The sequence below is a fragment of the Morone saxatilis genome, unplaced genomic scaffold, assembly GCF_004916995.1.
Source record: "Morone saxatilis isolate NCDOM2014 unplaced genomic scaffold, NCSU_SB_2.0 Contig3, whole genome shotgun sequence".
NCBI classification, from domain to species: domain Eukaryota; kingdom Metazoa; phylum Chordata; class Actinopteri; family Moronidae; genus Morone; species Morone saxatilis.
This window is the reverse complement of record NW_023339873.1, coordinates 12,090,305-12,114,076: the sequence shown is the minus strand read 5'-3', so window position 1 is coordinate 12,114,076 and position 23,772 is coordinate 12,090,305. Positions and strand designations below refer to the sequence as shown.

The following is a 23,772-nucleotide window of genomic DNA, read 5'->3' as shown; positions in this document are numbered from 1 at the left end:
GAGGAAAGGTGGGCAGCCTCATTATACTCTACTGTACTGTTCTGTACTGTAAGGTGACTAATATGCATAATCTACTTTCTGTTTATTGTCCAGTGCTGTCCCTTTTTCAATGTGAGATCTTAAATTTGGTTGTTTTTGTATAAACATGTTTCCTGACAGAATTTTCAGTGTGACTATAACAAAAGTGGAAGATGACACGGTCAAAGGAGTAATCTTTGGTTTGTAAGTGCTGCCCTCTATTGGCTACTGTGTATTGTTGCAAACTTTCAAATAAGCATGACTAGATTACTTTAGTGAAGAAGAAAAATCTGTAATTACAAAGTCTGTTTAAACTTAAGATGAATAATGTAGAATTTATGGTTCAAAATGCATCATATTAAAATGTCAAACCTACTAACTGTACAGTTTGGGGAATAATTAATATGGTATAATATTCTTGTGTGTGTCCTTAATTTTTGTATCATTTCTTAAAGAAACTGTTTTATTGAGGGAACATAATGTATTTATACTAAATTGTATCCAAGTATGATTCTGGGGGAACATGACTATCAGCCACAAGGTGGTGCCGTTAGACAGTGATGAATAAAGGGCTGCTGCAAATAAAACTTCAAGAGGTTATTGCATAACAATTCAGGCAACCAATAGCTATCTGATTGACCACAATAGTTTAATTTCCATACACAAATCCTTACCTTTCACCTTTATATTCCTACTTATTATTAAAACATCATAACTCAGTGCAATTAATATTATGCAGAGCTAATATTAAGCACAATATAGGCTAAACGTCCCTGTGTATGTGTAGTGGTCACCATTTACAAAGAGCTGTCTCTTCCTTTCGTGCAGCTGAAAAAGGCCAGTACAGATAGTTTACTTTGAACAACCATCACTGGTCCCACTGTAGTCCTCCCCTCAAATGAACCCTGCCAAATGCCCCCCTTACGTCACACTTTTTCTCCTCCATGTGTGGAATGCTATAAATGTGGGAGGGGTGGGCACCACATGTAACAGTGCTCAGTTCAAATTCAATTTGCCCCGAAGACTGTAACTCAAGACTCTCGATTCTTTGTACAAAGCGGGATTGGACGATGGAGTTCCCCTTCTACATATTACAGGTTAAAACAGATGTTTATTACGGAGGGCTGGGCCGCCATCTCCCCACCCACTTCATCACCATTTTTTACTGTCGTCAAAGGTACTGCGCTGCCAAGATAATTCACGCCCTACACCAACCAGAATAGTAGCCATAGTCTCCTTCGTGGGATAGCGCACAGCATTAAAAAAAAAATTGTATCGGCACAGAAAAGGTTAGTAAAAAAAGAGGTAGGTACAATTTCACTTTTCATGTAAAAACCGATAAGAATATATATTTTTTTGGACACCAGACATACCGCGCATGCTCACAACGGGAGTGTCCGTTAAGTTTTATAGACACATCTTTAAACGATAAATTCAGTGTGTCTCAAAGTTTGTATCCGTACACCTAAACATAACCTTGTTTAGATACAAATATATTTACCATTTATAGAAAAACCCCCCACTTTTTTCGACTCCTCCTAAAAAAGGTCTGTGTTCCCAACGGACGTAAGACGAAAGAGAGCGGCCGAGCGACGCCATCTCGTCCCGGCTCTGTACTCTTTGTTGGATGTGTGCTGTGGATGACAACGGTCCAGCCCGTCGCAACAACAGCAGCAGCAGCGGCAGCAGTGTATTTATCACCGCAGCAGCCGAGGGGGAGTGAAGTGAACCGGAGGAAGGACAGAGAAAAGGATTTACGGACACCGACCAAGCATGGCTACCCAAACGACAGCATCATGCACTGGATCCACTCTGCTGCAGCCAATCAGCGAAATTATCAATCTCCCTCTTGACCAGGTATGTTTGTTTTTGTTTTGTTTTTTTTTTGGGATGGGGAGAAGAAAAAAGAAAATCTCGACACACGAAACCGTCCGAGTTGGTACTATGTTTTTCTAAAAACAGCATAGTTATCGTAGTTAGCTAGCATGTGTGCATATAACGTCAGCAGGGGTTGAAGATGCGCAGCGCTATTTCTCCCAAACGTTAGCTTAAGCCTCTACACATTGCGGACTTACTGGGAAAAGGAGCGCACAAAATCAGTGTTGCTGTTTCACTGTCACCATCAACTAGTCCTCCTGTCCAGCTACACTACAGCTAATGCCTTTTGTCTCTCCCCTTTCGATGCCAGAGCCTAATCCAGGGGTTCCCAAAGTGGGGTCCGAGGTTTTGAGATCCCTTTTTGATCTGCTTTCCATCGGATCACCGGTGTAATCTGGATTAACTAGTTACATTTTACCTTAACATCACTTGAAGTTAGCTGGAAGAGTAGTAGTGGGGTGTGTGTGTTTAGGCCGCAGTGATTAATCTGCCATATTGTCACAGTTTTGTCATTGCTGAGAAACAGGCAACAACATGTAGTTTAATGCAGGAGCAGATTGTAGCTGCACAGTTGGTTTGTTAACATGTGAAAGGTGGGGAACCTGTAGTTTCATCTATTTTAGTATTATGTTAATAGGGTGATTCAGTGGCCCTTGAGTTCACAGCCACCTCAAGCACCATCTAGTTTGAAGAAATCCATGCAGTACACATGTTACTGTGAGACAACGCCTATGTAAAATCCATAACTGTAGCTGTGTCATGGAGTTTTACATTGGTAAACCAAAGCAAGGTCAAATGAGGCGTGCTTTGTGGCGTTCATCGGGCATACATTACTTTGCTGGTCAACATTGCTTGTCTGTAATCAGAGAGGGCACCACAGCTTCTCTGTCAGCCTCGCTGGAACGGGTTGGGTAACTCCTGTGTGAGCTGTGGTGACTGTGGTGGAATTATGGGATTATATGAGGGAGTGATAGTTTTTCTGTATGTATGGGTGCAAATGTTTGCTTTGTAAACACTTTGCGTACACAGACACCGCACCTACACCGTCACAAATGGCTATCTATGCAGAGTACATTTTCCTAGCAGGGATTTCAAAGCTCGCCCAGGCTGTGGCGTTCTGTGGAAGTGTCCGGTCTTGTTAGCACGGATCAGCAGCTCAGGGGTTTTGTTAGAGCGTCTTCTGCAGCGCCACTTTCTTCTCTGTTCTGTGTTGTGCCGTGATCTGTGGCTTCGTCTGAAGAAAGTTCGAAGCATCCCACGTTAACCGCAGAGGTTTCCTGTGTCTACGTGATGATTTTCATTGTTTTCTTATGGGGGACTTTGATTTGTTGCACTGATACCTGCCACACAGCAACAGATATCGCTCCTGTTGTGAGATGGTTGTAAGATCTTGTGCTGAAAAGTACATTTTGTTCTGGAATGAAACTTTTCCAGGGGAATTCACTGTCATGCCCCTTAATTGCCACCGTTAGTATGAATAACCCGTTCTCCTTAGAGCAACAGTATTTTCTTCATAGTTACAAATGGACTCTGGCATAGTTTTGTGTTGCATCTTTGTCCGATGTCATCAGCAGCAGAATCACTTGTTTTTATCTTTTGTTTTCTTTCCTTATCAGCGTGGGGTGACATTCAGATGAGCCCATTTCCTCCTCTTGCCAAGCAATTTTGCATGCAAGCTACAAGCTGGTGACTCAGTATTCTCCTCCCACTGGACCCGAGCAAAGCTTTTGCTGTACACACCTGTGTGTTTGGTGGTAGGATGTTTGCATTTTCAGTTGGGATCCGGTTGCAATTTGAAAACGTGTTGCTGGTTCAAAAGTCTTACCACCACCTGTATGTGAGATTATTTAATGTTCAAAATCAGGACGTGAATCATCTGCCAATCAGCCGTTTGCTTATGTCAGCCTGGCTTTTATCATGTGACTAACCTCCATATTGGTCTTTCATTCTTCATACCTGCATGTGCAGACTGGAATGTTTCATTATGTCTCTCCACCCTAAAACGATCCAGCCTCTGTTAGGAATGTCGCAGGGTGGGAACTCACTTCAAATTGTCTGTTCAGCATCATGAACACATGTTCTGAACTCGGAAAGGAGATCAAGTGCCCTCGTACTGTGCCTCTAATATCTGTCACAATGAGCACACGTCAACGGGACCCCACGGTGCTCTCTGCTTTGTATTTGTAGTTTGTTGTTACAGTATATATTAACAATAAATGAGCGTTGTGATAATTTCATTTGCAACTGGTTGGAAGAAAACCTTGTTAAAAGTACTCTCTAAACTAACATACAGAGAGATCTTGTGCTTTGATTAAGCCGCTCCATCTGCTGAGCACAGCACTTTCTAACCAACATTATTATTATAACATTATTGTCTTGTAACCTGTAATATTTAGTATGAATTCATCCCATAGATTTACATGACTTAGACAGGGTTTAGTTAACAGTTGCATTGCTAAAAAGCCCTTTACCTTAGTGCATAGGCCTGTAGTCAGAGGAAGTTTGATAATTACAGACAATCACTGTCATAAATTTGTGTATTGAAATATTTGGTTAGACATTTAGAGTTACGTGCCTCTGGATATTCTTAGTTGTTTCTATTTGAATGACTATTGCCTGAGTAAGAGAGAATGGCATTGTACAAATTGGGCATATAATCAGGGGATATCACGGCCCACACTACTTTGTTGGACAGGTGTCACCCTTGCGACAGTGTGGTTTGTTAGCTTCCTGCCAACTGGGTGCCCTGCTGTGCCAGGGCGGCTGTCAGCGCCACAGAAATCAATGTAGCCACTCAGATACAGTATGATCTGAGTGGCCCACAGACATTGACACTCATTTTCATGAAGCTGCCATGGCGTGGCCCCTCACTGTATGTTGTTAGGACTGTATGTATCCCATGGGCGAGACAGGCCTCTGTACCGGCCTGTGTCAGAGCTATAATGGGAGCTGTGAAATCTGAACCGACACTCTTCTTCTCTCCCTTTCTTTCTCTCTCTATCACACACAGCGCTCCCCTCTCAGTAACATGCTGTTACTACTTGGACTAATTCCTCCCACTGCATCTCTGTGCACCCACACAAAACACTATGTTCACCCACTCCGGTTCAGGGTTCTGGTAGGAGAAAAAAGTGATTTTATAGGTTTAAATTACGCATCCTGATCCCAAGCTGCGTCTGCCCCGGGTCCTGGTTGTATTTTGCTGTTTTGGACCCGCTTGTCATAAACCTTGAGCGGAGCGAAGGCCATATCCAGTATGAAGTGCTGCTCTTCTTGAAGACATTGACCTGACAGCGTTCGTCAAAGAAAATCCATAACATTTTACTGCATCTCATCTGGCCTCCCCCACCTGTAGCTTAAGCATCCATCTTACGTCCAGTGGACCTGCAACCAATTTCTCTGGCACAAAACAACCTTTAAGTTTAGTTCTTAGATCTCTGACGTTATTGAACCACAGATCCTGATCCATCCCAATCCCTTGAGGACTTATCATAGCGTTTGACTATTACACATTCACACAATGAAGCGGAGCTGCCTTGCAGATGAGCTTGGATTTTCAGGAGCAGCGTGTAACTGAATCAGGTCCAGTAACTTTGGGTTGAACATTTGCCGTCGAAGTCGAAGATGCATGTCAACATCATACCAGTGTGGTTTTCATGGAGACGTAATTTGCGGTTTCGTTTCAAGTCCAGCTTTGTTTTTCCTCAGTAATGCATACAGCAGGCATCATAAAGCACAATAGTTTCAGACTGAAATCTGAAAATCAGCTGACTCATCAGCCTCATGAGTGCCTTGTAGTCATCAAGTGCTGGGTGGTTCCAAAAATGGTGCTACTTAATGTAAATCAGAAATAGCCCTATTAAGTGACTCAAGCAATCCTTTTGAAACGTAAGACTTCATGCCAGAAAAATACCTACTTTACTTAAGTTTTCAAAATAACTATAACTAATAAGTTAAGAAAGTTATCAAACGGAAACATCAACATTAAGTTTTATGTGTTTCCTCTGAGATGGGACGAGTCCTGTCGAGTCCTTCCACAGCTGCAGCTGTTTCAATATGCAGCAGCTGGCCTCCTGATGAATCCCTCCACTGGCTTTTTCCACACATATACAATGGACTTTAACAACTTGCTGTTTGTTTGCGCAGCTCTTCATTGTCTTGCATCCTGATATATTTATTGTTTTGTGCCCTTACAGTACAAACGGGTCCCGCTGTTACTGTTTTGTACAGGTTGAAACTAAATAAGTAAAGATGTTTTGGGTGATTTACACTGTACATGCTCTTTTATATTGTCAATTTAGATAGTATATTTTGTTTGCCGTATTAAATGGTCTTGGTAAAAGTAGTTTGACTTGATGGAGTCTACTCCTGATGAGACCACAATGACGAATTTTAACCTTAAAATGTGAGATTCCCTTTGTGGTCTGGGTTATTTCATTGAAATAATTACAAGTGGTAAATATTGAGTGTTTGGATCCGTAGAGATTTCGGATGATGTCGTGTTTTTAGTGTCAGCAGTGGCCTTCAGTACAGGACAGCAAGAGCACGCATACAAACAGGTGCAGATATAGTTTGTGAGCTGATTATTGATAAGAGTGTGGTGGTACTGTAGAGGAAAACATCTATATTAAATATTTCCACCTCTTGATGCTGAGAAATGTCTGACACGTTGCCGTCTCGCGCCCCATGATTAAATGACAACAGAGAATATAAATTCCAACTTTGCTTCTGTATCTCAGAATAGCAGAACGTTATGGTTTCTGTTGAGGAATATGCGGTCGACATGCCGGTTTTTGTAGCTCATCACTCATTCCAGCGTACCAACAACGTGCGATATAAAGATGCAGTCTTATCGCCACCAGCTCGCAGTGTACAGGCGGTGCTGCGGTCACAAAAGGCTCGCTGCCCAGCTGTACAATCAGTCTTCTGTTTATGTGACATATTGTATTGCACTTTGTCACAGTCAACGGCCACGTCTTTTATCACAATAACAAGCCTGCTTTTGTTTGCCGCCGCTGCATTTTCCGCCAGGCTATTGTGCTGTAGGCCTCTGAGCCCACACAGTGTCGAGGGTTTAACTCCTAGCTTTGTGTTTATCCACTGACAGTTCCTCGCTGTCAGTAACACAAGTCAAACACTAACACACAGCCAGGTGGATAGGTTAAAATGAGCTTACCTGAAGTTTGGACTATGCGCTCAAAAGTGTTCTCATCTCATCTCACTAGCCCTTACTATAAAAATCAGGATTCTCAAAATGATTCGTAATATCTCATCAGCACTAATGTTAACGTTTTCCTTCAACGAGTGGAGTTTTGAAGTTGTGGTAAGGTTTTGGGAAGCTTTGCCGGAAGAATCTCAACTTGGCTTCCCTCTGAGGTCCTCTGCTGCTGATTGAGTCCCCAAAGCTTCCTGGCTGGGGACCGCTGGTCTTACTTCTAAGCCCTGCGGTCTTGTCAGAGGTTCTCTACCTCCCTTTTGTCTTTAATTGGCTGCCCTCTGGGGAGTCTTATCCCTGCAATTGATTTCTCTCCCCCCTAGGTTCTCTCTAATGGAGTGCTGCTGGCTGCTGCCGTTATTATGATGCACAGTCAACGCAAGCATGTGTGATTCCTCCTGGGGAATATGGAAAGACTTGGCTATGTTGTTAACATTACTGGGTGGCTGGCGGGCACAAACAGGCAGGTCTTTACAAAGGCAGCTCCGACTTTGTGATCATGTGTTTAATGAGGTGACATTTGATCCGGAGGAATAGAAGAACTGACAATGAAGGAAGAGTCTGTGTTAAAGGCCAATCCACATGCTAACCCAGCACAAATAGCATTGTGTAATACTTTATTTTGAATAAAGATAAATAGTCTGTATTGACTGATTAAGCTTCATTACATAATATGAGAGTAGATACGTTGGCTCCAGTTTGGACTGATGGGTTGACCTCTTGTGACTTGTTAAAGCTTCTAATCTTTTTTTATGCAAAGTCTGATAGTTCTCACTGAGTGTGCTACTTCCACACGAGCCTTTGTTCCACTAGCTTCTGTCTACATTCTGCATTTCTTTTATTGGCCTTTCTGGAAAAAATAAATAAATCACGTCCTTGAGGTTTACTTTCCATATTGTAATCAGAATCAGCGTTCACTACAGCATTTGCTATTGGAAACTGAAAACTTTTTAACAAAAGTCTCATCATACTGCAGAAAGATTTACCATTGTGGCAGCGCAGGTACTTAACTTCATCCTTAGATCATCATCAACTTAGCAGTTTCTTAACTGTTGTCTCTGCTGTCTAAAATCTTCTACATCGTTCAATCCTCTGTGTCCTGCTGTTGTTACAGACCGGTCTGATGTCGCCTCTTGACTCGCCTCTTCTGTCAAGCCATGATGTTTACTGTGATGGTTAAATGCTGCAATAAAACAAAAATGTTATTAATAAAAAAAGTTAATATAAATTAAAAATGATATTTGAAGTTTATTTTTTAAGTTACTGTTCTTATCTAAACATATGTAGTGACCCACAAGACATACTGATGAGACAGTTTTCCAAGCCTGAATTAGGGTCATTACGAATGTCAATGGGATTTTGAATGAGAGTTTCTTACTTAACCTGGAAGCTTTGCTTTTCTTTCATCTCTCTGTAGTGACCGTGTCCAAGCCCCATACTGTTGATGATGACTGCCATAGGTGTGGGTGCTTTCTTTCTAGCAATTATTGTAGTAATGGTATTGCAAAAACATATATATATATACTAAAAACATCAGTAATATGTTAAAGAAGACCTGTGTTATCAGTATTATGGGAAAAAAGTGGTGGTTTTTATATTGTCTGCAGTGCTTTGTACTTTGTGATCGAACAAACATAGGAGGGCTGTCTTACAGTAGCTAGATATAGATGTGAAATCTGTGCATCTGTCTTTCCTTCCTTCACTCTGAAGTGCTTTGCGTTGCCACAAAAGTGGACATCCACATGACTCGGCTTACTAAGTCATTAGTTGTGTTGGTAATGGTGTGGTGTTATGAGGGTGGATTGGGTTCCTGTGCTAAAAAGCCTGCACTCTTCAGTTGAGAGTACCAGTTTTATGTTTGTATGACACATCTTATTGTCAGCACAGGGAAAATGTTTTCCGGAAATTATTTTACCAGCTTTGATGATTTGCCTCTGGTTATGATTGGGCCCTCACAGTTAATATGTGTGTGTTTCCTACTCTCACTGCTGTTAGTCTGTCGCAAAGGTATTTTACAATCTGAGGCCTATAATTTCTCTACAAAACTTTTCGGTTATGTGCAACAGCTGCTGCTTTCTGGTCCATTCACCGTGCTTGTCCAGGAGTCCAACAGGATGAAGGAGAGGCATCCAATATAAATGAGAGGACATGAATATTTATTAGTTTGACTTTGCACTGTCACTTGTAATTCCATTGAGGTAAGCCAGTAAGGGCATTTCAGCTGATTCACCTTCACGGGAACAGATAGACTCTGACACATTCACCAAGCCTCTGTCAACTTACTTTTCAGCGGCTCTATGCTTCAATAAATAGTCGATGTGGGTATCGATCAACCCTAACAAGTTGCACTGTCAGCGCCTTCTGCCATTGATTACCTTGAACCTGATCACCTGTGCCACAAACAGGTATTCAATCTGTGCTTAAAGGGGAACACCACGCAATTTAATGTGTTACATTCTCTCTATTGTTTAGTTGTAAGGCGTGGGACAGTATGAAAATGACCAAAATAATTGATTCACAATATTATCGTGATAATCAGATAAATATGCTTACAGGTTTAGGATTTTGGAATGGCTAAAAAGATGCGGGCTTGTGGCAAGAAATACAGAACTGTAGATATGTTTTTCAAGTCACTCATTAGAGGATAATAAAAAAAACAAAAAAAACAAAAGTGTTTTTTATTGCGATACATGGTAATATTTTGTATCTTTCCATTCGTTTTACTTGTATAGCACCTTTCAAACACAGGGGATCTTACGAAATACGACAGAATCACATTTAACATGATTAAAATAAAAAAATATGACTCATAAACAATCTTCAGTCGGTATCAGTGGAAAAAACACAATGAGGGCTTCCCTAGTATACTTACTGGGAGGCCTTTGTCGGCCCCTAACTTCACTTAGAGAGTCGGCTTCAGCTTTTGTTGAGTGACACAGCCCTGTATTGAGTGAATCTTGTTTCCCCGTGCTGATTGTGTTACTCCAATCAATGAGCTATATCTGCCACTGTTTTTAATGTGGAAAGTGGCCGCAATAAAATAACAACTAAATGCAGATGTTTTAGTTACCCAGTAGCACTCGTTCTCTCTCGTCTGGTGGGAAATAGCGAGGGAGATCAAAAACTTACTGTACGTGATTCGGAACAAGCTTGTGTACACAAACTGCTTCTTGTAATGTTCTACCCCACATCGTTAACTCCTCTTTCCAGTAGTGATATATGTGACTGTACGACCACAGAAAGTTCACCCGACCAGCAAATGTCAGTTACTTAACATGTTTATGTAACATTAGCCTAGCATTTGCAGTCTTTTGTATCATTACAGAAATACCTGTCTCCCATAACCTGTGCAGTTCTGCATTATTGAGACATTTTGGGGATCATACTTAGTGGATTTTTATTGTGAACTGCAGAGTCCTTATAAAGCCTGCACGCACTGTGAAAACACTAACAACTGGGGATCTGAGTACCTGACTGCAGAGTCTTGCCAGAGCACCTTCAGTCATTTGTAAAGATCTGTTGTTTAAAGGTTGTCTCCTCACTCTTAGCACACCATTGAGGACCTTTGCATATACAGTTCTGTATCATAGCAACTGCTTTCTTTTTTAATCTAGGTTGCCAACGCTAGGAGTATTGTGTGTTTCTTATATGGAATCAATGCGTTTTCCCCTCTGCACACAAACTATTGTTGCAAAGTCAACTTGGCTCCTAGTGCTCTGCTTCACAGTAATCCTAACTGAGCTAATGAGCAGATAAAATGCCTTTTGTAACACTCTGGTAATGCTGACCTTTAGGTGGGACGGGGCAGAATTTGTGGCTCCAGTGGGAAATGGCATGTTTGTAATGTCAAGGACTGGGGCTTCTGAAACACTAAGGGGCTGTGTCCACCAAAGCTTTTGGTCTTTGGTTTACATTAATAATGTGTTTGCTTCTACAACACTTTGTGCTTATTTATTATCTGAGGCCGAACCGTTTCAGAGCCTGTTTATTGAAGCAAGACTGACCATGCATGGCAACACAAGTTCTCTGAATCTCTGTCCATTTCATGTTGAGGAAATACAGCTGTGGCTCCACGTTCAAACAACATGAAGGGTGGTGATTCAAGTTTGGTTAGAGTCGGTCTCAGATCTTAATCGCAACGTCCTGGCAGGATTTTTCTTTCAGAAGCTCTGTGTGAATGAAATAGGGTGATCCGAGCAGGCCAAGTCAAGAATTTGAGAAGACACTCTCACTCACAGCCTTTTAGCAGCATTGGCCTCTCACACTACATCCACCACCCACCATTACAGCATAAAAGCAGCAGAAGTCCATCATTTAACTATGTTTTCTTAAAAATGGCTACTAATGGCTGTCTTTTTTTCTGGCCAACGGTAGCTGTAAATGTAAAAGGCAACGGTTATTTCTAGACTAACCAGTCAATACCACCGTTAAACAATCATACATGGGGAAATCCCTGGTGAAAAGATGCAATATTTACCGCCTTCAAGAGCCTCAGTAGACTTCAATGCAAAGAGAAGTTGCACTATAACCTAACTTAAGGTCTCCATGATATCAAAATTGATCATAAAATGTTTTTATATATGTCTTTCAATATACGTCGCCTATACACAAGTATTTGGCCCAATAATGACAAAAAAGTCGTTTTCTAGGTTTGTAATTTCCTGGAAAACACTGAAAACACTGCGCTTGGTGGCGTATCGTTATGTGCTTCCAATGAAACGTTTTCTCAAATGTTCCTTTTAGTCTTTGAGTCCGAATCGGCTGCCGTGCCTGGCGGTTACTGCTCGCTGCTCTGGCTTCGTGCTGCTGGGTTAGCTCTCTGAACCATAGTCTGTCGCGGAGCAGCGGCGCACACTCGTTCACCAGAGAGCAGGTTGTCCTCATGGCTGTTCTCCGGGCTGAACTAGTAGCTAGCTTCCCTGGTTAGAAAAAAACGCCGGCAGAGCTGATGGCGAAATGGAGCCTGCTGAAGCCTGGGGGAGCTGACCAATCAGAGCAGACGGGGGTCTCATTCTCCACCCACATTTACATTATCGTCATCAACCTGATGCAGCGCGTTCAGGTCTATTCTTTGTGGCTTGTTAAAAAGGCCTTTTGGAGAATTGCAGCAGCAGAATCTGCTTCGATTTGTTAAATATTATAAGAGACGGGTTTGTGATATTGCCACATTGAGACTTTGATGAATGGATATTTTCTGTGTTGCTACTGTGGCTATCCAGTTTCCCTCTTTTACCCTTACATTACACATTGCTGGAGTATGTCATCATTCATTTTCACTCATACTATCCCCTGGCAAGTCTGTGTTGGCTCCAGAATTGTCCATATTTTCTATTAAGAACACTTTAAAAAGTATCTCTCTCCTTGTGTCATATTATAAATCAAATGGCTGCCCCGCTGGCAGTTGTTTGCCGAGAGTTATAATGTGCATATCAAAGGATGCTGTCAAACAGTGGTCCCTGCTTATATTTTCATGTGTTCACATGACTCAGCAGTGTGGAAGAGACACGCATACACAGGCAGCATGAATACATCTAATAGATGACACAATAATTGAGCAATATTTTCAGCAGTTTATTAGTTTATCTGCTACAAAATACTTTGTGGAACATACTGCATCTTTCATTTGGACATAATGCACATTATTACTTAAAAATGTTTCCATTTCCTTCTCTCTGTTTGTCTGTCTCTGTCTCACTGTAATGAAACCAGTAAATCTTTTGAGTGATACGGCTGGCAGTAGTTTGCTATGAGTTCCATATATCTAAAGAGGCAAGTGGTGTCAACGCTCTTTGAGTACAGGGACAGTAGAAGAAGATAAAAGAAAGACGCTAGAGACCTGGAGAGAGACATGTCTGCAAGGCCCACACAGGAATCTCTCTATTGCACGTTGGCTGATTATGTATACAAGCGTTTGTCTTTCCTCCCCTCTCTACTGCACCGTTGCTATGCGTTTGTTTTTGCACTGACATGGTAACCTACTGTACATATTTACCCTGAGTACACCAAGCTGAGGCCATTCATCACTGTGTGAATGAATCCTGCTTTCTGACATTATTTCATCATTATACTTTCCCATTGGGCACCAATATGACTTTTCTGACCAAAAGCAGCCCTGCAATCTTTGCTTGGGTCGGGTTCATCTGTTTCAAGAGAGATCTACACACACACACACACACACCACACACCACGACCACACACACACACACAACACACACACACACACACAACACACACACACACACACACACACACACACCAGCAGTATATATTGTGTGCCAATGTGTTCTGCCCATGTGCTGCTGGCTGGCTTGTGGGGAATGCGCTTGACTTGTGTTGGCTATTAATACCAGCCTCGACCGGGGAACAGCTTGGACTGGGATCTGTGGATCAAGCTTCAAGGAGGCAGAGGAGCCTACACTGCAGGCCTTTAACACTCATGTGGTGTGTGTGTGTGTGTGTGTGTGTGTGTGTGTGTGCATCGATGCTTGCTTCCCCTGCTGCTCCTATCTGTGTGGCAATGTTCGTGACAGCAACCCAACCACATATTAAGCCTTTATGATTGTGTCTTAAACATAGACATGGCTATATCTTTAAAGCCTCTGCCCCACTATCTTCAATGCAATAACATTTTTTATACAGCAAACAGGCCCTTGTGACTTGACATGAAGGTGAAGTATTTGTCAAAGCGTCCCGTTTTTCTGCTTTGATTTTTTGTGTGTGGTGTGTGTGTGTTTGTGAGTGGGCAGAGGGGGCAGAGGGGGCACAGCCAGTGGCACAGAACAAGTCCAAGCGTTGTATTGCTGCTAAGAACAAGAATACTTTTGTTCCCATACTGTCAGTATGATCTAGTTGCACTGAACGCACGCACGCACGCACGCACGCACACACACACACACAAGTCAGTCTGTTGCTAGGAGCCATGACCAATTGTGCCACATTTATTGGCCAAGACTAAAGTAGTCATGACATTGCCCGTGTCCCTGTCTGGCTGCATATAGCGTGTATGCACATGTGTTTGTTTGTGGGAGAACACTGGCAGACACACTGCTCTCATTTCTCTGCAGCCAAAGATGAGGTTGAATGGCAGAGGATGGAGCACCATTATGTACCAGTTGGCTTTTCTCACCACATTCTTCTATCACCCACTGCTCAGTGTCGTTTATTGCCTCATACACAGTTCGAGTAATGGTTTCTCCTTGTACGATATTCTGCACTTTCTCTACATTTTGCACACTATTTTTTCGACCCCCTTTCTCGCTCTCTGCTCCAGCCACACCCTTTACGTTTGCTAACACTCATCAGCTGTTTTTAATCCTCTGTGTATTAGACATTACTCTCTCTCTGGTACCCACCTAACGTAAATTGCTGACAACAGGGTGTTTCTGTATGTGCTAGAGTACTCTCTAAGGAGGATCAGGACAGTATAGTCCTGTGTACCATATATTCTCCACAGCCATTTTTTTGCATAGAATACAGACTGTATCGCTGATTGAGTTTAACTTCAAGACCGTGAATCTCTCCCTCCTCTCTGGCAGCAGTGCTGTGAATATGCATGAGTCATTGTGGACTACAGCTGATGGAAATGAAATGAGACTGTGCACAACAGGACTGTAGCGTCATAGGCTGTACGGGAGGGAGGAGTCGGGGATGGGGGTGGGTAGTGACTTAATGACATGGAAAAAAGGATTTTATGCTAATGACTCTCTAAATTTATCCCCCACTTTGTGTAGACACACACAAACAGGGGCAGACACACATTCACGCACACATGCACAGACAGGAACCCACCAGTCGCTGTGAGTAAGGCTTAGATAGAGAAGCATATACTGCTCTTTGCTAAAGGAGCTATTTTAGTCTCTGGGTGCTAAACATGGACCGTGCACAGGGAGGGGAGAGAGGAGGACTATTTATGAAAAGTGTGTGTGTGTGTGTGTGTGTGCTACTGGGGCTCATTGAAGACGTCAAACTCATTACCCGAGCAAAGAGCTCTCCCTTGGGAAAGGTGTCCTGCACCTACAGAGAGCAGGTCAGACTCAACAAGCCTGTTTTATTGAGATGTTTATCTGTCTCAGTGCCCCATGGGAACCTTATGCACTGCATTTTCTCTCCACTCACACACACAAATAAAGGTTAGATAGTGTCCGAAGACAAGCTTGTCAGATTGGATGGGAGCTTTCAACTTCTGCACATCACCGAATTATGTTCTTAAGATGTGTTTGACCCTGTTTAGACTATTGGATCAACATACACACTACAAATCTGCAGTTAGTGTTTAATGCTAATGAGCAGGTGTAAGCATGCTAAAGTAAGATGATGAACATGGTAAACATACTTACTAACATCAGCATTTTAGCGTTGTCATTGTAAGCATGTTATCCTGCTGATGTTAGCATTTAGCTCAAAGCACAAGCTCTGCGTATGTTCAGGCTCACAGAGCAGCTAGCACGGCTGTAGATTCTTGGTCTTGTTTTTATAGATTCGCAAAGAGGAAAAGCTATGCCCAAAAGACAAATGACTCGCCATCCGTCATCCCTTCCTTTCTTCACAACCTCACCACCTGGGTTTAGCTCTTCTGCAACATGACATCTCCAGCTCCATAAGTTAGACTTTATATATATAGTGCCCGTTAAACTTCCAAGCGGTGGGTGAAGCTTTTTTTTTTTTTTTTGGTTCTATTTTAGGAGAAAAACTATGGGGGTGAGGAAAATAAACAGAAAAACAGAAAGTGAGTGAAAAACAGGGGGAGTGTTGTGAGTATGACATTAACAAAAAGTGCTCTAGCGCTGAGGGCCTTTATTTTCCCTCACATGTACACAGACAGAGACATTTCCCTCAACAATGAGCTTCAGGAAGCTGGCTTATCTCTGTCTTCCACTGCATCCACAATGACTTCCTCCCTCCCCTTCAGCTTCTTTCACTCTGCCAGTCTGTGTGTCAGTCTATAGCTTCTTAAAGCTGAGCTGAGCCCTGTGCCAGAACTGCCTGATAGCTTATTGCCCTTAAGCACTAATCGCTCGCTGGCGCCCGCCACCCATCAAAACATCTGCATGTTGTCTGTCTCCCCACATCTCTCTGATCCATGCTCACTGCATGCGATTGATCTGCTGAGACACTTTTATCTGGTATTGAGATAAACTGAGAGCATGCTGAAGACGAAGGGAGGGGAGAAAAAACTCTTCTGTTAGGGTGGGGTTCTCACCAACCCTGTTTGGGGCAGTTTATGTGTTAACACAGGTGATGAGGAAGAAAATAAATGAATAATGGTCTCTGTTCTCTGCCAAGTAAATTTTAATAGAGTGAGACTGGCAGGTTACCAAAATCTCAAATGTCCAACCTTTGTTTACAAGCCCTGGTTTGCTAGTAATTGCATAGTTTTTATGGTTTGAACTACAGACACACCTACAGTTCATTCAGTGTTTCTGGTCCATTGACCCTTCCCCAATTTAGTGTTTTTCCCCAGTACCATAATTCAGTGGGTTTGCTGCAGTGCATTTTATCAAAAAAAGTGTTTTTTCCTGTGGCTGCCTTTGAATCTCTCACAAACTGTTCTGCAGCACAGATATCCTGCCGTACACTCTGAAACAATAAGAGGACTGTACCCCAGGGTAAGGTTGACTTCAGAGTGAATCAATAATGGAAGAGCAGATACATGTATTATGAATGAAGAAACAACGCACCCTGGCACAGGAGCTTGTCGATTGCAAAATGTTTATTCAGTAAACTACTATCTCAACGCTGGTGACTGTCTGCTAACAAATCCTGTGAAGGTCATGGATGATATTGCCTCTTAGGACTGTCAGATCTTATTGTTTTTGTCATATGTTGCATTATCTAATATTTTTGTGTTACCATAACACCACCACCCAGGAGGCAATGGCGGTTGCTGTACGTCGCACAATTCTTTGCATTTATGTGGAAGGCACCTTTAATGTGAGTCTGGAATCACAGCCAGGACGCTGTGGTGTCAGTTCACAGTGTAAAATCTCATCTGTGGGTGAAATGTAGCAAGTCGACTAGCATGTGGTCTCATTATATAACGGCTGCTCCGGCAAAAGAACCCGTTCCAAAAACAGTTGTTTACTTTGACAGCAATCTCTACCGCTGGTGTTCATTTCCAATATCAGTCTTCCTATAACACAGCATTTCACAGATCTAGTTTAGCTCCATTCAAAAACTGCTTTGGCATTTGTTGCAGTGACATCTCAGTAGCTGAGGATTGGTCCTTAATAATTTGAATCGCTGTCAAGTACTTTAAAAGCAATTATCTCTCCAACTTTCTGCTGAGGAGAAGAGACTCTGACACACAGCATGCACGGTGTCACATTTTGGTTTTATAAGGGATCATTTTTTGGCATTTTGTCATCACGAGTACTCCGGTGGTATTGATATTAAAGCACAAACACTATGGGAGCACTTCATAAAATATGTGTGCTCACCTGTAACTATAAGTATGTTCACACACGTATTGAGATGATGTGTTTTTACAGTACTGTCTTCAAAGAGGTTTCCCAGTTCGTTAATTACCCGAGCTTTCTGCGTGACAGTGCGGCAGCGAGTGCAGTTTCACGGCGCCCGAGATCTCTGATAAACCAGCCAGTAATCAACAGGTCCAATTACAAGACTGCACAAGTAGGCAACAGCAGGCCTTTTTCACAGTCGACCGGAGCGATTTCCACGCAGCTCATCGCCACTAAAGCTGCTCTATTTGAAAAGCAGGCATCGTTAATCTTATCAACAAACACAGACTGGCTACTTGAATATTGATAAGGTTATGTTTACTAAGTATTATTTTAAAGTAATGTTGTATATGTGTTCTGTTTGAACTGTCAATGTCAATATTCTCTCTTTTATACTTATTTATGCTGATTCGTGCAATGTTGGGAAAACAGACTTCTTCGAAATCTTTAATTACTTTAATACGTGTGTTTTTTCACAGCAGTCCTTAAAGTAAATCTGTGTGTAATTAGGTCATTAACAGTGAGAGTTCAGGCTGCTCAGTGAAGGGCTGCTCTACAGGTTTTTCATGAAGATACCTGCTCTGCTCCTGTCGTTTCAAGCTCTGTTTCACTCTACTCTAGTAATTATTCATGCTTCATTATCAATCGTGCTGCCATAAAAACTTACTCACTGCAGTCCTATGCTTCATATCACATAAAAAGATTAGGAACAGATAATTCACCACTGATAAATTGCTCAGTCAAATAGCCACCCACCGCTTTGCTTTGCCGTGAACAATACAATTCCTCTGTCACGCCCTTCCAGTCTCCTACATGAAATTCTTTCCTTACAAAGCAATGTGTAATTGTGTACCCGGGGAGGGGCTGATTTCACTGTTTCTTGCTCCTGGGCTATTGCAAAGACAGAAGTTCCTCATGTTCAACTTCCAGTGCATTTGTCATTCCTAAAGTTTCTTGTAAGGAAACACTCACTTGAACATAATAACCTCAGATCTATCTATCTTCCGTATAACATAGCTCTACTTTTGATTCTTTTAACAACACACTATACAAAACATGTTTGTCTTAGCAGTGAAGGCATGGATATGATTACGCAAAGGGGAACTAACTTGATTCATGCTGTAACCATATTTTTGACCTCTGTTGGTCACATTAATAAATCAGTGACTCTAATAAGTCTTGGTTGTTTGCTGGTTTGCAAATGAGCCAGTCATTCTGTGTGCAGGCGCAAAGGGCTGGAAAGTCAGCTTTTCATTCAACCAACTAGCAATGTCCTTTTAGTCTAAGAGAGCAGCTTGAAGTAATCAAAGCGTGAAATGACATCCAAAGCTGTGGATTGGGTAAATACTGCTTGCATGAGAAGGGGTAGCCAGAGGAGGTCTATTTGATGTGACTCTTTGTCATTACCAGGGCATCATATTTTATTTTTCAATAAATAAAATATAAAATATATAAAAATAAGTTGTAGTTGCAGATGAACGTGGGTTTAATTTTGCCTGATTTGTCACTCTAGAGATTGCCCAAACTGAATCAGCACAAAACTCAGTTATTCACATGAGGATGAAATCAGTTTGGACTAAACCCAGGCCTATGTGCTGTATTATTCATGGTTGAATGATTGAAATAGCTGCCAGTCTGAGTAAACACTAACATTTACTGGCACATGGATGGGTTGGGCTGATTGCCCTTTATCCACAACAGCCAGATATATTACTGGTAGTTTGCTTTTAGATCCCATAGAAACTATCTGCAGCTAAAATGACACGCCTTGATATAAAACCAGTGGCCTGGATTAATTTTTATTTGCTTTTAGTGTGCTTTTGTGTCAGACAGTAGCATCAGGACCTGATCACAGCCTCTGTTTTTAAGGTTTAGATTATTTGTTAATTATACTCATCTTAGTCCCAACTGGGTTCCTCCCTTGAACAATACCAATCATAAATCAAAGGAAGGCCGGCTCCTGTTACCGAGGCTCATGTGCTTTGTGTGTGTGTTTCTGTGTCTGCGTATTAATGTACACATGGACACGCCCCTCCTTCCCTTATTTACTGCCAAATGCCATGTGATATGATACATTCAGGCTAATGCTGCAGATGTTTTGTCGCTACGTCGTGCAGACTAAAGGACCTACATACTTAAGGCTATATCTGTCCCTCTCCCTCTCTCTCTCATTAATCATGCAGGATCCATAGATAATGGATGGTGCTCATGGTGTCTGTAGCCTTTCACTACTTACTGGCCAGACGGATCTGTTAACATGACCTACATACATGGACAGCCATTGTGCCTTCAGCCATGCATCGCTGAACGTGACATCAAACAAACATGAACGGTTCTTAGTGGATAAGTGTTAATTTCACCTCTTACAGTATTTAGTGTAATGTGATATATATATATTTTTTCAGTTTGTCTTGTGTCTGCTATGCTGTTTCCAGCTTCTCCTTCTCTTTTGTCCCAAAATCAGCCTTTAAATACGGTCCTCGAAAAAGACGCGCAGTCACTGAGCATGTATGACCACAAATGTGAGGTGATGTCATTGTACTGGAATAAGTGCTCTTGCATGGCATTTACTCATATAGGCCTTGTATATTCTGTCTGTGTGTGTATTTTGCATCTGTAAACGGAGATTGAAGTCAGAGACGGTTGACTTAGAGAGAAAACGGAGAAATAAATCTAGAAGCCTTTACTTAACATTTGTAGGTATGTGTTAGTGCAAGCTTGTAGTCTGATGATGAAAGTGAACAGCTCAGCCACATGGGACTCAGAGATCCTTGATAGCAAGACACATCAAATATCATCCCTGAATCATCACTGTTTATGGGCTGAAAGAACATATGCGGGCATATACACAAACACAACACTGTGTGTTACCTATGATGTCAGTGAGGGATAATTAAACAAGACTGTCTACAGGGAGTTGGGCTGTGGTCATGACAGTTGTTTAGTCAGTCTTCAAATAATAACATTTACAGGGTAACATGATCCAGTCGGGTCAATAGGACATCATATATATGCCCCTCTTTGCTATCTTACGCCGTATGGTTCGGGATGAGTAGAGATAAAGTGCTAGTAATCAAACAGAGAGGTTTCCATTGTGTTCCCCTCGATGGTTCCAGTCAATCTCACTATTGTCTGGAGTAAAGCCTCTTTGCTGTGCCATTTGGAGACATTAGGAGATGAAATAAGGTCTCAAACACCCACTCTAACCCAGCCTGACCTGTCAGACAGAATGTGTGGTCTCAAAAAGAAATGTATATACAAATAAAACACAATAACTAGGGACGTCCCGATCACGTTTTTTTAGCCCCTGGTCCAATCATTTAATATTGAGTATCTGTTGATTTTGGGTCCCGATCCAATACTGTTTGTTCAGTGCAAAGTTTAAGTACGTTAAAGTTATTGACCTAGTGTATATGCTTGACATCTGAATAGCTCTGCATTGCATCAAGAACAAAATGTCATCAAAGCTGCATCACAAGCTGTTCAGTGCAGCCTTTGCCTAAGTTACCTGATTCTCTGTAGTTTATTTCCATTATTTATTTCCATTGTCTGTACATCTTTTGTGTGGATTACATTGATTAATTTCTCTTATTGGCTTTTTGTTCGCGGGGCTTTTGTTGCACTTGCAGTGGCGTGTGGCCGTGTTGGCTCTCTACCGCTGTCTCTGTTCTGAACACAGAGCTCAGAGTGGAGAGGTAGACAGCAAACAGTTGACGATAGCTGCACATGAAAGCTGCGTGAGTAAAAACAGCTGTGTGACAGCTGACGTAAAACAAACGATCGAATCGGGTCAATAAAATTCAATATAGCCAATACCGCCTTTATTCAGCTTGAACCATTGAAAATGAAACTTGATTGATTGCCCAGCCCTAGCTTCTTTGCCAATAGCTAACAATGAACTACCTACTATGTAGTTAGCCGTGCACTGATGTACAGTTGGAACCGGTATCCCTCTGGATAACTGCTGAAAGCTTGACTTTCTCTTATGGTTGAATTTTCAACCTGATGATTTTAAGTTGGCAGTCACACTACTATTTTAATTAGCAATGTAATTCTCAGTGATATATTCATACCTTGGGGGACTCTTAAGGAAACATTTAGCGATAACAATGTTTTATGCTACTTTTGTGTTGCTGACGTCTGGGATTTACCTTGTTGTGTGTTCACGGTTGGTGTTGTGCTAATATTCATAAAGGTCAACTTTGTGGCTCCCTCTCTCTCACTATTTCTCACTATTTGTTTATCTGCATTAATATCACTCTAATCCCAGAACTTGGCAAAGGCCCAGCTCCAACCATCAGTCTTTTTGGATTCAGCCTGGCTTCATGAATCTGTAACATTGTTTTTGTGTGTCCCTCTGTTCAGGTTAACTTTGTGGCAGGTCAGCTTTTCGCTCTGCTGATGGCTGTGTGGTTTCGGCTCTACCTCCACCCCAGTAAGACCAGTCCTTTCATCAGACACGTGGTGGCCACTCTGCTGGGCTTCTACTTGGCTCTCTTCTGCTTTGGCTGGTGAGTCACTGCTCTGTTTATCCCGCAGCTCTTTTCTTGTCATCACTGTCATTTTATACTCTGCTCCTTCCTTCCTTCCTTCATTCCTTCATTCCTTCCTTCCTACAATATTATGTTTGTGAGGTCCCTTTCCTGCGGACTGTGACCGTGTCTCAATTTCATGCTATTGTAAATACATTGCTATTGTATTGGCATATGAAATATTATGTAATGAAAGGAAATGTTACATAATACAGTGTAATGAAGCATCCATTTCTGCTTCAGTTAGTAATTTCTTACATTTCCCAGAATGCTTCTCCATAAACCCCAGAGTACCTGAGCCTTTCAGCCAGAGCTGAAATGATTAGTCGGTTAATCAATTCAGAGAAAGGTAATCAGAAGCTTTTTTGATAATTGATTAATCTTTAAAATGGCTTAATAAGTAATGATGCCAAAACGTGGCTGGTTCCACTTTCTCAAATGTGACAATTTGAAGCTGTTTGTTACTGTGATAGTAAACTTCAATACATCGCCTGGGGCTCTGGCAAATCACATTGGGTATTTTTCACTGTTTTGTGTTTTTTTTTTTTTTAATAGACAAAAGTGTGTATTCATTAATCAGAATGAACAGATGAATTGATCATGAGAACTATGTTTAGTTGCAGCCTAATCTCAGCTGTCTTTTCCACATATAGATGTACCATTTTGGAGTGAAAACACTGTCTGTTTGAACAAAACAGAGCTTCACACCTCCCAGGGCTAAACACAACAGGTTTTGTGTCTGCACTGCATAAATGTATAAGCATACAAAGAAAGACTGAATCCAAAGAGACTGAATAGTAAGTGAAAGTGCATGCTATATTTGCACCTAATTTGGTCTTCCGGACTGGGCTAATGTTTAGGGAACCCCAGACCGGATGTTTTGCTGGCTTGCTAGCATTAGCAACATGCTAACCTGCTGGATCTATGAGCTCTGCTTTAAGTGTAAGGGCCAACAACTGGTGAGTGATTGGATTTGGACAGATAGCACACTGTGTTACCTGAGCAGAAAGTGTAAATGATAAGGCGGCAAACATTTCGTCAAATGAAAAACCAACACATATTGCATTCTTGCATCCTAATTATGAACTAACAAAGTGGCTAATTGTTGCATTCAAATTATTGTGAGTTAAATTTACTGCTTAAATAGCTGACATTAAATTTCAGTGCTCATTATTTATTTTTATTTATTAATTAGTAGTCACTTACACAGTCTGAAATGGCTTACTGATTGTTACAGCGTCAAGGTAGATTTTCCCATGAAGTACCGCAATTAAATGAGCTATTTCAGCTAGTTAATGGTTGTATCATTGGTGATAGTTGTTTTGAGTAATGGGTTTGATATATAAAGAGTCTTTTTCATTGTCTCATCAGCTACTCCATTGAGTTTGCTGTGTCTGTTTTGTTCTCCTGTCATCATCCAACACCCTTTTCCTTGTTTGCTACCTGTCTGCCGTCATCATCCTTCTCTCCTCTCACTTCTGCCGCCTCCCCTCACTGCCCTTCCCCTTCTCACTCTCCCTCACCCCGTCCTCATTCTCCTCATCCTTGCCAAAGCAAATGGGTCGATCGGGTAGTAACTGATATCCAATTAGAAAGCTATTGCCCAGTAATAGACAACCCACTGTACCTCTGGCAGAGTGCCTCTCAAAGTGCTGCTGTGTGTGTGTGTGTG

The 23,772-nt window shown here is 41.8% G+C and overlaps 1 protein-coding gene across 1 annotated transcript in view; it reads left to right on the top strand.

Annotated features, from left to right (window-relative positions):
- The first annotated feature begins 1,032 nt into the window (after positions 1–1,032).
- Positions 1,033–23,772, top strand: part of mboat2a (membrane bound O-acyltransferase domain containing 2a) — a 41,199-nt gene continuing 18,459 nt past the window's right edge. Inside the window, 5 exon segments of the mRNA XM_035674003.1 lie at positions 1,033–1,323; positions 1,566–1,732; positions 1,734–1,766; positions 1,768–1,875; positions 21,934–22,079. Coding sequence (XP_035529896.1) covers positions 1,646–1,732; positions 1,734–1,766; positions 1,768–1,875; positions 21,934–22,079 — 374 coding nt within the window. The 5' untranslated portion in view covers positions 1,033–1,323; positions 1,566–1,645.